The sequence below is a fragment of the Heterodontus francisci genome, chromosome 27 (genome assembly GCF_036365525.1).
Source record: "Heterodontus francisci isolate sHetFra1 chromosome 27, sHetFra1.hap1, whole genome shotgun sequence".
In the NCBI taxonomy this organism is placed as follows: Eukaryota; Metazoa; Chordata; class Chondrichthyes; order Heterodontiformes; family Heterodontidae; genus Heterodontus; species Heterodontus francisci.
The window spans coordinates 55,893,495-55,906,022 of NC_090397.1; the positions used below are offsets into that span (position 1 = coordinate 55,893,495).

The window sequence follows — 12,528 nt, forward strand, 5'->3', positions numbered from 1 at the left end:
AAACCCCCTTCCAGCCATCCCTCCCTCCCTTTGCCAAAGAACCGGTGGTGGGGGGGGCAGCCCCAAGATGAGATTTTTTATTTTTTTTTTAAATGCATCAAGTTACAATCTGTAATGCACTGCCTGAAAGGGTAATGGAAGCAGATTCAATAATAATCTTCAAAAGGAGCCAAATGACCACCTCCTGTGCTGTGTCATTCTGCAATTCTATGAATGCAAAATGGCGAGAAGAAACATCCATGAAAGTGGGAATAATCTAGAACCAGAGAAAGTAAAGAACAAATAAACAGCTTGTCACTTAGATACAGTTGCTCAATTAGCAACCTGGATACCTCAATAAGTGATTTTCTCTACACACTTGGCCAGGAACAGCAATTCGTTTTAACCAATGTTCAAGTGAGTCAGAACAACTTCAATGCACTAGAGTAACACCACACTGAATGTTTCTAAATTTAAAGCTATGATTATTTTGTTGTTTTAAGCAAGAACAGAGAGTTTCATTTAAAATCTCAGATGCTAAAATTATTCTAATCGGTTTCTAGAGCTTCTCATGACAAAGTGCAAACTTGACAGCTTGAGATATTTCCTATAAACGCTATTTCAGAGGCAGCAATCAGTTTGGTCTCCTATATATTCCTTTGATCCTCCCCACTTGCCTTTTGATGGATTATTCAAGTCTTTAAAACATATAGGAGCAGTAAATGCAGAAGAATTTTAATGTTGAAAATCCCCAATTTTACCCAGATATGTAACCACAGGCGGCACAGTGGTTAGCACCGCAGCCTCACAGCTCCAGCGACCCAGGTTCAGTTCTGGGTACTGCCTGTGCGGAGTTTGCAAGTTCTCCCTGTGACCGCATGGGTTTCCGCCGGGTGCTCCGGTTTCTTCCCACAGCCAAAGACTTACAGGTTGATAGGTAAATTGGTCATTGTAAATTGCCCCTAGTGTAGGTAGGTGGTAGGAGAATGGTGGGGATGTGGTAGGGAATATGGGGTTAATGTAGGATTAGTATAAATGGGTGGTTGTCGGTCTGCACAGACTCGGTGGGCCGAAGGGCCTGTTTCAGTGCTTTATCTCTAAATTTAAAAAATAAAAAATGTTTACTTTCATACAGAAAATAAAAACACCACAACTAAAATGATTCTTAACTTGCCAACCAGAAAATCTCTATCCTTGTGTGAATTTACTTGTACATTGATGACCAACTCCTACCTGCAAACTACCCGAAATTCAGCATAACCTCAAAGGCAGGCAAATTTTCCAACAATGGAAGATACTGCATGTACACACAGCCTTTACACGGAACAGAAGTGATACACCTTTCTCTTCCCCCCCCACCCACTTCCCAACTCAAATTTGTACAGCACCTCCTCGGCCTTGCTCTGTCAAACCAGTCCAGATAGATGCAATTTTGTTAGTACAGTTCTGCAATTCTTCAATTAATCCCACAATGCAAATGTTGTCCTGAGCAGGCACACATTAAAAATAAGAATTCACCTCATCAGGAGTTTCCTTAGCTTCAGGCTGATTTGGAGCAACACGTCGTGCCAAGGCACCGGAACGGATGTTACTGAGGTTAATCTGTCTTTCAGGCGGGGGTCCACCTCGTGGCTGGCCACGAACAATGATTGCACTACCTGAAAGCACCTAGAAGTCAGAAGAAATCCAAGAATTACTTCATTGTGAAAACATCTTTGGGAATCGATGTGTTGCATTAGGTTAGATTCATTAGTCCCTCACAGAATCCCTGCAGGCCATTTTAAAAATTTCAGCAATGTAACATGTAGCACCACAGAACAAGAAATATGTCTTTGCACTTGCAGATGATATCACTGCATCACTTATGGGCACCATATAGAAGTTAACTGGCTCCCTGTACACAGGTGGCAGGGGGAGCAAGGGCTGGAAGAAAGCAGGGGAAGAGTCATGCTCAATTTGCTCTTGGACAACTCCTAATGGCTTTCCACAGAGCACTTGTAAAGTTCTAGGTGCGTGTCACCAACCTCCACAATGATGTGCAAGGGAATATGGCCAAAAATGAGATTATTGTAATTAATTGGCAAGAAAAAGTACGGAGGCCATTGCACTCACTGGCTTTCTCTCATCATTGAAAAAAAGAGACCAACAGTAAATTAGAGCAAAAAACACCATTCAGCCCAACAAAAATCTCTCAAACCCCAATTATTAGAATGTTCAACTGTAGTTTGAACAATCCCAATATTTTGCCTCTATCTACATGCCTGCCTGTGCTCTCGTTCTGCCTTCTTGGCTTACTTGGAAGTAATAATCTGTGGTTAACTTATTTATATACCTAAACTATAAAACCTAACCTTCTCGAATCTTTCTTTATGGTTCCCAAATCGAATGGGAATTAATCATTTTGTTGCTGCTTCTTGTACACTTTATAATGTGGATTAAAACAGTACAGTTCATTGTGATGTCTTCACTTAAATACTGTACACTCATTTCATTATAACATGGAGCTGTTTTTCAGAGAGGTGGAGAGTGAAGTCAAGAGTTTAGTATAAATTAGCTCCAAAAGGAAAGGTCAGAAAAGCTACTGCTTCCACAATGAAAGAAATGAGTTCCAAAACAACCGATCCTTCAAGTCCCAATTATGTGACTCACCCTGCCCAGACTGTAATTTACAAAATGACAACAGCAAAAACTGCATCCCAAGTACCTCTCAGACACAAGTTGTACTGGACATCGAAAGTAAAAGATAACATTAGTTATATCAGTTAATTTAGATCAAAGTCATAGTTACCACATCCAGCTGCTAAGGAAAGTTACCAGTCACCAGTAAATGTATTTCAAACATGGATCAGTATTATAGGTTTTTTCCATCTCCAATCCACAACATTTGGAAAATTGGAAGCATTTTTATTCAGATGACAGATCATCTCTTTTACATTCATGAAATGGAACAGAATACATTGGTGCACATTACACATGCAAGATCAGTAGCTATGAGAATGATTGGGTCCTGTGGCTTTAAATGGAAACCAAACATGAATTGAAGTACTTGCAAGGGTACAGCATGCTACAAAAATGCCACCTTAATAAAGCGAAGCCCTACAAGAACTCAATTCAGGTGCACCAAAATACTGTACAAGTTTGCAGGATATGGCCTCAATGCTCCCAGATTTCAGCCAGGTATCATTGAGAGGTACTTTCCCCAAGTGAGGGAGAAGATGGAAAAAATATTAAGGCAATTTTATCTCATCTCTTCTCATGTATCTCTAGCAGTTGACTTGCGCAACATTTGTAGAGGTTTCTCAACAGGTCCCTGGAGTGCCACCAATTCTGAAAATGTGCAAAAGATAAATCGTATGGGGGAAGGAAAAAGATGGAAAGACAAAACTTGCAATCCAATAGCTCAAGCAGATTGACACTTCAAGCAGATTACTGTTTTCTATTCATCGAACATGTTGATCTCACCATCTTTGAAATTATACATTTTCCAGCCAAATGATCTCACGAAACACGAGGAAGTCATGCATCTTGTGTTTGGAAGGGATAAAAGGGAAGGGGTGGAGAAAGAGTAAAACAGACAGCCACACATCACTTCAATCACATTTACAGATGACAATGAAAAGATGCACAAGTGTGGAACCTGAATGTCTCCATCACCCTCCCTCCTGAGAAGTCAGACTGTACAGCATCCTGGGTGGGGGAGGAAGAAAAGGGAGGGGGAAAAAGTATGACGTGAACGGTTGGGATCATTTTTATACATATATAAAGAGACTTACAGAAGTTAACTTAGTCTATTCCTGCATATTTGTTCAGGAAACTTGCCAATAAAAGTACATCTTCATCGGTTATAATTTTAGAAAGACTTTGAAATCTTCCACAACCAGCAGTTGTGGATCTATAGTTGCAGATTGGAGTAAATCTAGGGACAATTTTATTGCCTGCCATTTTAGAGTTGAAAACTGTTCTAATGTGATTGAGGAGTCTTTTGGGATTCAAACCCCATTAAGAAAGCAGTAAGTAAACTATTCAATTGGCATGCACTCACATGCTGGAGCTGAAGGGGATGTGGAACTGGAGTGTACTGAAATGGGTAGACTCAATCCTAAAGAGTGTAAGCAGTTTGAATCAAGATTGAACATGAAATTCTTAATTCCCATTCTCGGTGGTCGTGTGCAGCGATGAAGGCTGTAGACCACACATTAGCAATACAATAGGCTTTTTCTCCACTCCTCAACCCCACCCCCATATAGAAAAAGGTGCATAGTCGATAATGTACAGTATAAGAGTACACCAGTACATTGCACACTTATATGACGGAGAATTATCAGCACAACCTAGCAAGTCATCCCATTCTCTAATCAGGGTAATTACTTGAAGACAGGATAAACAGGAGGAGTATGCACTTCCTTACGAAATACACAATCGAGACCCAGATGTCTATTACACAAAAGTGGAGAATCCAAGAGCAGGAAGTGATATACATTGGGGGAACCAAAGAAACTGATCAGCTAACAGCAAGATCCAGAATTCACTGATCGTGGGCTTGGCTGGCACACAATGCTCACCTCCAGGACTTGGGTCCAAATCCAAGCCCGACTGATGGAACAAAAGCCTTCTTACTTTGACAACTGGAAGGTCCTACATAAAAGAATTTGGGCAATCTCAGCCCAATTCCACAGCATAAATGGCAGATGGAGTTCAATCAGGGCAAATGCGAGGTGATGCATTTTGGAAGATCCAATTCAAGCGTGAACTATACAGTAAATGGAAAAGTCCTGGGGAAAATTGATGTACGGAGAGATTTGGGTGTTCAGGTCCATTGTTCCCTGAAGGTGGCAACGCAGGTCAAAAGAGTGGTCAAGAAGGCATACGGCATGCTTTCCTTCATCGGACGGGGTATTGAGTACAAGAGTTGGCAGGTCATGTTACAGTTGTATAGGACTTTGGTTCGGCCACATTTGGAATACTGCGTGCAGTTCTGGTCGCCACATTACCAAAAGGATGTGGATGCTTTGGAGAGGGTGCAGAGGAGGTTCACCAGGATGTCGCCTGGTATGGAGGGCGCTAGCTATGAAGAGAGGTTGAGTAGATTAGGATTATTTTCATTAGAAAGACAGAGGTTGAGGGGGGACCTGATTGAGGTGTACAAAATCATGAGAGGTATAGACAGGTTGGATAGCAAGAAGCTTTTTCCCCCAGAGTGGGGGATTCAATTACAAGGGGACACGAGTTCAAAGTGAAAGGGGAAAAGTTTAGGGGGGATATGCGTGGAAAGTTCTTTACGCAGAGGGTGGTGGGTGCATGGAACGCATTACCAGCGGAGGTGGTAGACGCAGGCACGATAGCGTCTTTTAAGATGTATCTAGACAGATACATGAATGGGCAGGAAGTAAATAGATACAGACCCTTAGAAAATAGGCGACAGGTTTAGATAGAGGATTTGGATCGGCGTAGGCTTGGAGGGCCGAAGGGCCTGTTCCTGTGCTGTAATTTTCTTTGTTCTTTGTTCATAAAGATGCTCCACTTCAGCAAAATTGGCAATCTCACTTGGAGAAGCCATTCAGACAACTGCGATGGGAAAGAGACAGGTAAGAAGAGTGTTCAGGCATATTGCTGGGGTAAGTAGGAATTTTGCTCTGCATCTTGCAATGTTGCATCTGATCTTGGAGTGAGTTGACGCCAACTGCCAACAAACACGAAACAGTTCAGCTCTCAACAGGCAATTCTTGCCTTTCTGAGCACAAAAAAACTGCACAAAATACAGAGAGGAAAATGATAGCTTGCAATATCTTTTCCCAGCAAAGCCCTATCTTCCCCACTTTTAAGTGGCCTTTTGAATGGCATATCAAAAGCAAATTCACACCTCATGCAATCCCCCAAAAGGAAGGGATAACCAATGACTAAGCTGTTTGGCAACACCAATTTTTTCCAGCAAGTCTGCATTCATGGAGCTTGCAGTTTTTCTTCTTCAGGACAGTGAAGGTCAAGCTGGTCGTCTTTTTTTTTTGACCAAATCCAATGAATAATTTTACTTTGTCATTTTTCTGCAAAGCTCTCTCTCCAGCTATCTGCTGGATTATTACCATACAGTCCTAATCCTGCAATGGTTTAAGTTTGGTGGATCAGTCTGATGGAGTTGTTAGGATATGATCTCAAGCTCTCAATTTCCCCACATCGCAAGGGCACAGTCACAGGACATAAAATAAGACTTTTTTTAAAATAAAGATCACACAGTCCAGGCCAGTCTTTTACATCAAATGGAAGAGTATTGGCAGAAGTCTGGGAGCAGGTTTGTATATCAACACCAAAGCCAAAAAACACTCATATTGGGGGGGGGGGGGGGGGGGGGGGGAAGAAAGATTCCCAAAACCTCAATAATTTTCTCTGTCATTTCCTGACCAAGACAGCAGGCATACAGCCTGTAGCAGTACACTATCTTGACACCAAAAACATACAGCTCAAGAAAACACTATCCCACCCCAAGGTTCCTCATTCAGTATTATAGGTCAGAGAGCTGCATTGCACTGAATTCCAGGACACTACACAGCAGATCTGACAACTCGGCTCTCAAAGACACCTAACCCGCCTTTGTCCATGACCACACATAACCCATCAGCATGTCGCACAGAACCCACCCTCATCCGCATGCTGACCGAATCCATCCTTGCATATGAACAAGTGTTAATCTACGTTCCACTACCCTATGGCAAGGCGAGATAAGTTGGAACACTACCATGCCACTGGTTGCTTTCTTTCATTTATGATGTGCAAATCTGGATACACAGTTATGCATTTTCTTCAGATCAAAATCAAACCATTTTCTTCTCCCACTCTTTACATTTACATGCAAGTGTTAAAAGATATTGAAATTCATTTTTAGAAGTCACAATAGTTTCATAATTATGCGCCTCAACCGCCCACATAAATATGCCACACTGATTTGTACACAGCTCAAGTCAATGATTTATGCAGGAAAATTATCTACCAGTGCAGTGGTACAGCATGGTGACATGCCACACATCAGAAGAGTGGTGTTCAAGTTCTGTCTGTCTTTCCATCATTCAGACATCAATCTGAGGAAATGAGGAAAGAGCCTACAGAAACAATACAAAGTTAACATGGGCCAATCGCACACAACTCTTAACAGTAGGCTCGCATCGTCTTCCTTGGTATACAACACAACAGTAAGAGAAGAAGACACAATAGGAAGGGATCATCCACAATCTTCTGGAGTTTATCCACAGGCTCAAACCATGAGTCGTCTGCAGATTTTGCCTTTGTCAACATATACACTACTACATGCAGACATTTCACTTCCCAAACTTAGTTTCTCAGTCTTTTCTCAAATCCTGAAACCCAGTACAGCATCAGCTCTCTTGTTCTGCATCATTCTCCAGTATTGCATTAAAAAAGCACACATTTAATTCCTCCAAGTCTATCCAACTATCCAATTTGACCCCCTTCCCTCTCCAGCCTCAGGTATCTATCTTTTGGCAACACTGGCGTTTTCAATTATTGATTTTGGGCAATTACAGCACTAGCCATGAAAACTTAAACATTTCCCAACAGATTCATTACACATTTTACAAATTATTTGATGGCAACATAGCCCATGTTACGTCTCTCTACATTAGCTTGCACATTAGTAACAATAAGTAGTTTCATTTTAATAAATCATATTGAACAAGACTAGAATTTGTATACAGGATAAATACATAGTGCCTTTGATGTAGTGGAACATCTCAATACATTTCAGAGAGTAGGATGGAGAGGTTGGAGTAGCTGGTGTTGAGTTTGGCAAAGTGACCAAAGCAGTCATGCAAAAATTAGGCCAGGCCACAGTTAAGCCGTGGAAACTGGGAGAGATGCAGGAAATAAATTCCACATACAGTGCCATATTAAAAGCTTAACCTGCATTTATACAGCACTTTTAATGTAGTCAAACATCCCCAAGATACTTCATGGGAGTGTAATGAGACAAAAATAGCTCTGCTACTAATGGCAGAGGAAAGGAATTGGGGTGAGGAAAGGCAGGGAAAAAGAAGCAAGATGGTCTATAGGAAGCCAGAGTGAGAAGAGGAGAGGATGAGTGTTTGGACATAGGCAATTTCTGAGGTAGAGTGGGGCAAGACCACATAGAATTTTGTAAATGTGAACAAGCATGTTAAATATCAATACACTGGGGAATGAGGAGCCAGTGGGTTTCAATTTGATGGGCAATGGATGCCCCCAGTTGTGTTTTGGGCAAATTGGAGTTTGTGAAGGGTGAAAACCACCACGGGCAGCACTGGAGAAGTGAAATCTATTGGTGACAAAGGCATGTAACGCGCCACTCCAATGGTGGTGAGTGTTGATTCGGTGGTAGAGGTGAAAATAAGCAGTCTTCATGCTGGCAATATGCAAACAAATGAACAAACTCAACACTAGTTATTTATATTCCACAACTACACAAAGCAATAACTTTTAAGGAGTAGTTTGCATAGATCTGCATGGTACTTGACGTCTCACCTCTTGTCTGTCTTCGAGACTTCCCAGACCTTTTCTCAAAATAAAAGTAGTGCTTTGAGGAAGGGAGATATTCAAATCAAAGTTCTCAATAGCATAACATCTTGGTTTTAACTATGCGCAAATTAGATTTTCCAGTGTTCTGGAACCCACAACTTCAGCTAGTTGAGAGCACTGCACCAATTTAATTTCCGGTAATAGTACAGGAAAAGCTAGGCACTACTGGTGTTCTAAAGCTGGCATAGCAATTAATGTTGAAATCCACTCCACCATATCAATTTCCAATACACTATGGCATTTCACTCAAAGCAATTCATTCTCCAGTCATCGCACAATTAACAGTTGTCACTACTTGTGTATTAATTGCGACATCCTCCCAAGCCTGTGATTACATGTACTAAAGGCTACTCTTCACAAACATACACTTACTCCTGCTTCACAACCCACCTCTTGCCATCCAACAAACCTGAAGTGTTAGCTTGACTCAAGGGCGACATTCTTGTCTGAGACAGAAGGTTGCAAGTTCAAGTCCTACTCCAGGACATATACATAATCTAGACAGAGATCTCCTGGATTTTGCTAAGTGCTGTATTATCATAGGTATTGTCCTTTGGGTAAGAGATCAATCTGAGGCTCAGTCTGCAGCTCAGGCAGGGAAAAAAAAGAACTCTCAGCACTTTTTGAAGAATAGTAAGGAGCGCATCCAATGCAAATATTCCTCCTTCAACCAATGCCAAAATTAAATCCAACCGATCACTCGTCCAATATGCTGAGAGACACTGTGCCATCTGCAAATTTCTGTCACAATTGTCTGCATGACAGTGAATGTACTTTTTTTAAAAACTGACTTTACAATGTCCCAAGAATGCAATAAGATGTTATACTTTCATGCATATACATCAATCTTCCCCACATGACTTTGGAGTGCACAATCTAGCATTGTGCTAAATCAGGAAGGTCTCTTTCAACCCTAGTTTCTACTGAAACAATGAGCACGATTGAGCTGAAATAGCCCACTGACACATACACTATTTAGGATGGTACTTTTAGATCCTCTGGACAATATCCAATCAGGCTGTCAATCCCTTGCCTATCACAGTGCTTGATAAATGGCTGGGGTGATGGGGAGGAGAAATCACTGTTGAAATAAAGCTATTAAGAACACCTCTTCTATGAAATTTTCTAATTGTTTTAAGCGTTGAAAATCTTAACATTTCTCCAACCCACAAGTTGGGACAGTTATATACAGGAGCAAACAATCACCTTGTTCTCACAGGTGAGACGATGTGCTGAATTGATTACAAAGGTTCAATACTACACCACCTACTGTGCTAAACAAACAAGTACTACATACATTACTGCTCAGCAAACACTTTTTATTTTTAAAACTTTTAGATTATGTCTATCCTCCATTTCATTTGGCAAGGAACTAGATACACACATTTACATGCCAAAGTTTAACAGGATCCCCATGGATTGCATATGCTCAACATTAGTATCAATGGAATCAGTTTCCAAGAATAATCACAAGTTACCTTTCTTAACCACTCTGCACAAACATTTGCCAATTTTTAAACAAAAGGACAGGGATCTTGCATTATGACCCATTGAATACTGGCCTGCTGCAGTCCTAAGCCATAAAGAACAGGATGTTTCAGGTTCAATTGTTAGTCTTTGTTGCTCAGAGTCAGTCGTTGGGGGGCTATATGATGCAAGTCAATCTTTCTTAATTAATCTGATGCCAATGTTAAGAAATTGGCATCAGAGTCCCTGAGCTAACATACGAATTAGGAGCAGGAATAGGCCACTCGGCCCTTCGAGCCTGCTCCGCCATTCAATAAGTTCATGGCTGAACTGATTACTCCACATTTCCACCTCCCCCAGATAACCTCCCACCCCCTTGCTTGTCAAGAATCTATCTACCTCCACCTTAAAAATATGCAAAGACTCTGCTTCCACCACCTTTTAAGAGAATTCCAAAGACTCACAACCCTCAGAGAAAAAATTGCTCATCTCTGAATAAGAGGAAAAATCAGTCAAGATTCTTCCTCAATCAATATCTAGTGATTCCTACTGGAAAACGCACTTGTGGATGCTAGGCAAGGCAGCAGAGTTGAACTGCATTGCCCACTGATACTTGATGTCTAGGCTAATATAAGAATGGATAATTGGACAAGATATAGGCTGGCATCTGTAGCACCATATCGCAAGAAGGGCTATATCCCACAGGAGACAAAACCTTGGGGATAAGAAAACTGCAGGAGAAAAAAGTCAGAGCAATTGTGTAAATATAACTTTTTCCCAAAAATACACACACGCAGAGATCCATTGGGAACTGTTTACTGTGTAAAGTACTAAGGACTTGAACAAAGATAATTCTGTAGCCAGCTTCAACACATGGGGTTGCTAATCAGCTGCATATCACATTCATCGAGAACATTTTATTTACTTCTGCCCAACCCTCCCCCCACCACCCCACAAAAAAACAGTAAAATTGCTAATATAATCAAAGATTACATCAGCTCACAGAAGTCTGCATTTAAAAAACACTTCTCTGCAAACAATCCAAGGTAAGCGCTTACAAAATGAAAGAGAATGCAAAATACCTTCACACTGGTTTTAATTAACTAAAAAATTATAGAAAATGGACCAGTTTGATCCAAGATCGCTGGAAAATAGCGAAGTTTGAGATTGAAGTGTTCAATTTTCTCCCAGAAGGCTTAAAACCAACGGGATATTTTCGGTGAACAGTTGCATCGACAAAATACTCAGTATTTTCCCTAACAGACGTCTCCTCGACCCTACTTTATAACAAATCGTTACGGAACAGCCATACTTGCACCTTTCACTCACCCACTCTCTCCCGACAACATACGTGGCTCATCCAGTTACTCGGTTTTCCCTTCTGACATGACTACAGAACCTCAGTTTAAACCCCAGATATGCCCAATACTCCATTTATGGTTACAATTTCCTCCCAGCCCACCCGGTTTGCTTCAGCTCGATTAAATTCCCTCTATTGATCACACCTGAGCCTCATCCGGAGTTTGGAGGGCAGAGTTATTTCCAGGGCTTCTCTTGGCCCCCATACTAGCACCCTCCTTGTCAACACTCCGTTCCCTCGCAGATTCAAACCCCTAACTTTCCCGGTTACGGCTGTTTACGGGTATGTTGGTGAACTTCCATGTTTTTTTTTAAAGATCACTTTCAGGCTCACTGTGGCACTCCACAATCAGGCGGGGATTAGTCTCCGAAGCTCAAGTTGATGTGTTCTCTCCGCCGCCCCCCAACTTTGCACCCTCTTTGTCAACCCCGTCCCCCCCCCCCAATGGCACAGCATTTAATCGTTTAATTTTGCCTGCCTCCCCTTTTAATATTGACGGCGTCTCACCAACTTAACAATGCCTCGCTGGAGCGGTAGGGCCGGAGCCGCTGATTGGGTTTGAGAAGGAGTCACTGCTGCTGTCGCCATCGTGCCTGATCTTAGCCGTGAGTGAACCGGAAAGAGAAAACCCAGCAGGCCCCCGCGCGGACTATATAAAACGCGCGCCTGCGAGTGACTGCTTCCGGGGCGGGTGCCACGGCTGGTGCGCCGAGGGGAGGGACACGTCATGGTTACCAAGGAGACACTTTCCGGGTTGACTGATTTGGGGAGGTCTAGGACACGTCAGCTCTAACAGATGGGAGAGAGAATGTGTGTGTCAAACACAGATATTTTAAAGAAAGACAGCTAATGAAGTACTTTTAAATTGAGTTCACTGCTGCAAGAAATTATAGGTTAAAAGCATCAGCCAAACAAGTTTGTCAGATCTTATTCATTCCAAATTAGAGTCACTACTCATTGAGTTGAAGCCATGGACAAACACACCTCTGCCATGTTTGTATTCTCTCTTGTGCCTCCTCCTGTAGCTAGGTGGCCACTGCCAACCTTCCATTTACATTGGTCCAAGTCTTGCAGGGCATCTGGCACCAGGTACTGTTAGACCTTTTCCTGCACTCTTCAGCTCAAAAATGTTGCTGAAAGTGTTAGCTGATCATGGACAACTG

At 41.9% G+C, this 12,528-nt stretch overlaps 1 protein-coding gene across 2 annotated transcripts in view; it reads right to left on the reverse strand.

Moving 5' to 3' along the window:
* snd1 (staphylococcal nuclease and tudor domain containing 1) overlaps nucleotides 1-11,998 on the reverse strand; it is a 1,066,795-nt gene extending 1,054,797 nt beyond the window's left edge. For both annotated transcript variants that reach the window (XM_068059385.1, XM_068059386.1), the window contains exons 1-2: nucleotides 11,873-11,998; nucleotides 1,498-1,647 (exon numbers count right to left, since the gene is read on the reverse strand). In XM_068059385.1, coding sequence (XP_067915486.1) covers nucleotides 1,498-1,647; nucleotides 11,873-11,953 — 231 coding nt within the window. In that variant the 5' untranslated portion in view covers nucleotides 11,954-11,998. The remainder of the gene's footprint in view (nucleotides 1-1,497; nucleotides 1,648-11,872) is intronic.
* Nucleotides 11,999-12,528: the final 530 nt, after the last annotated feature.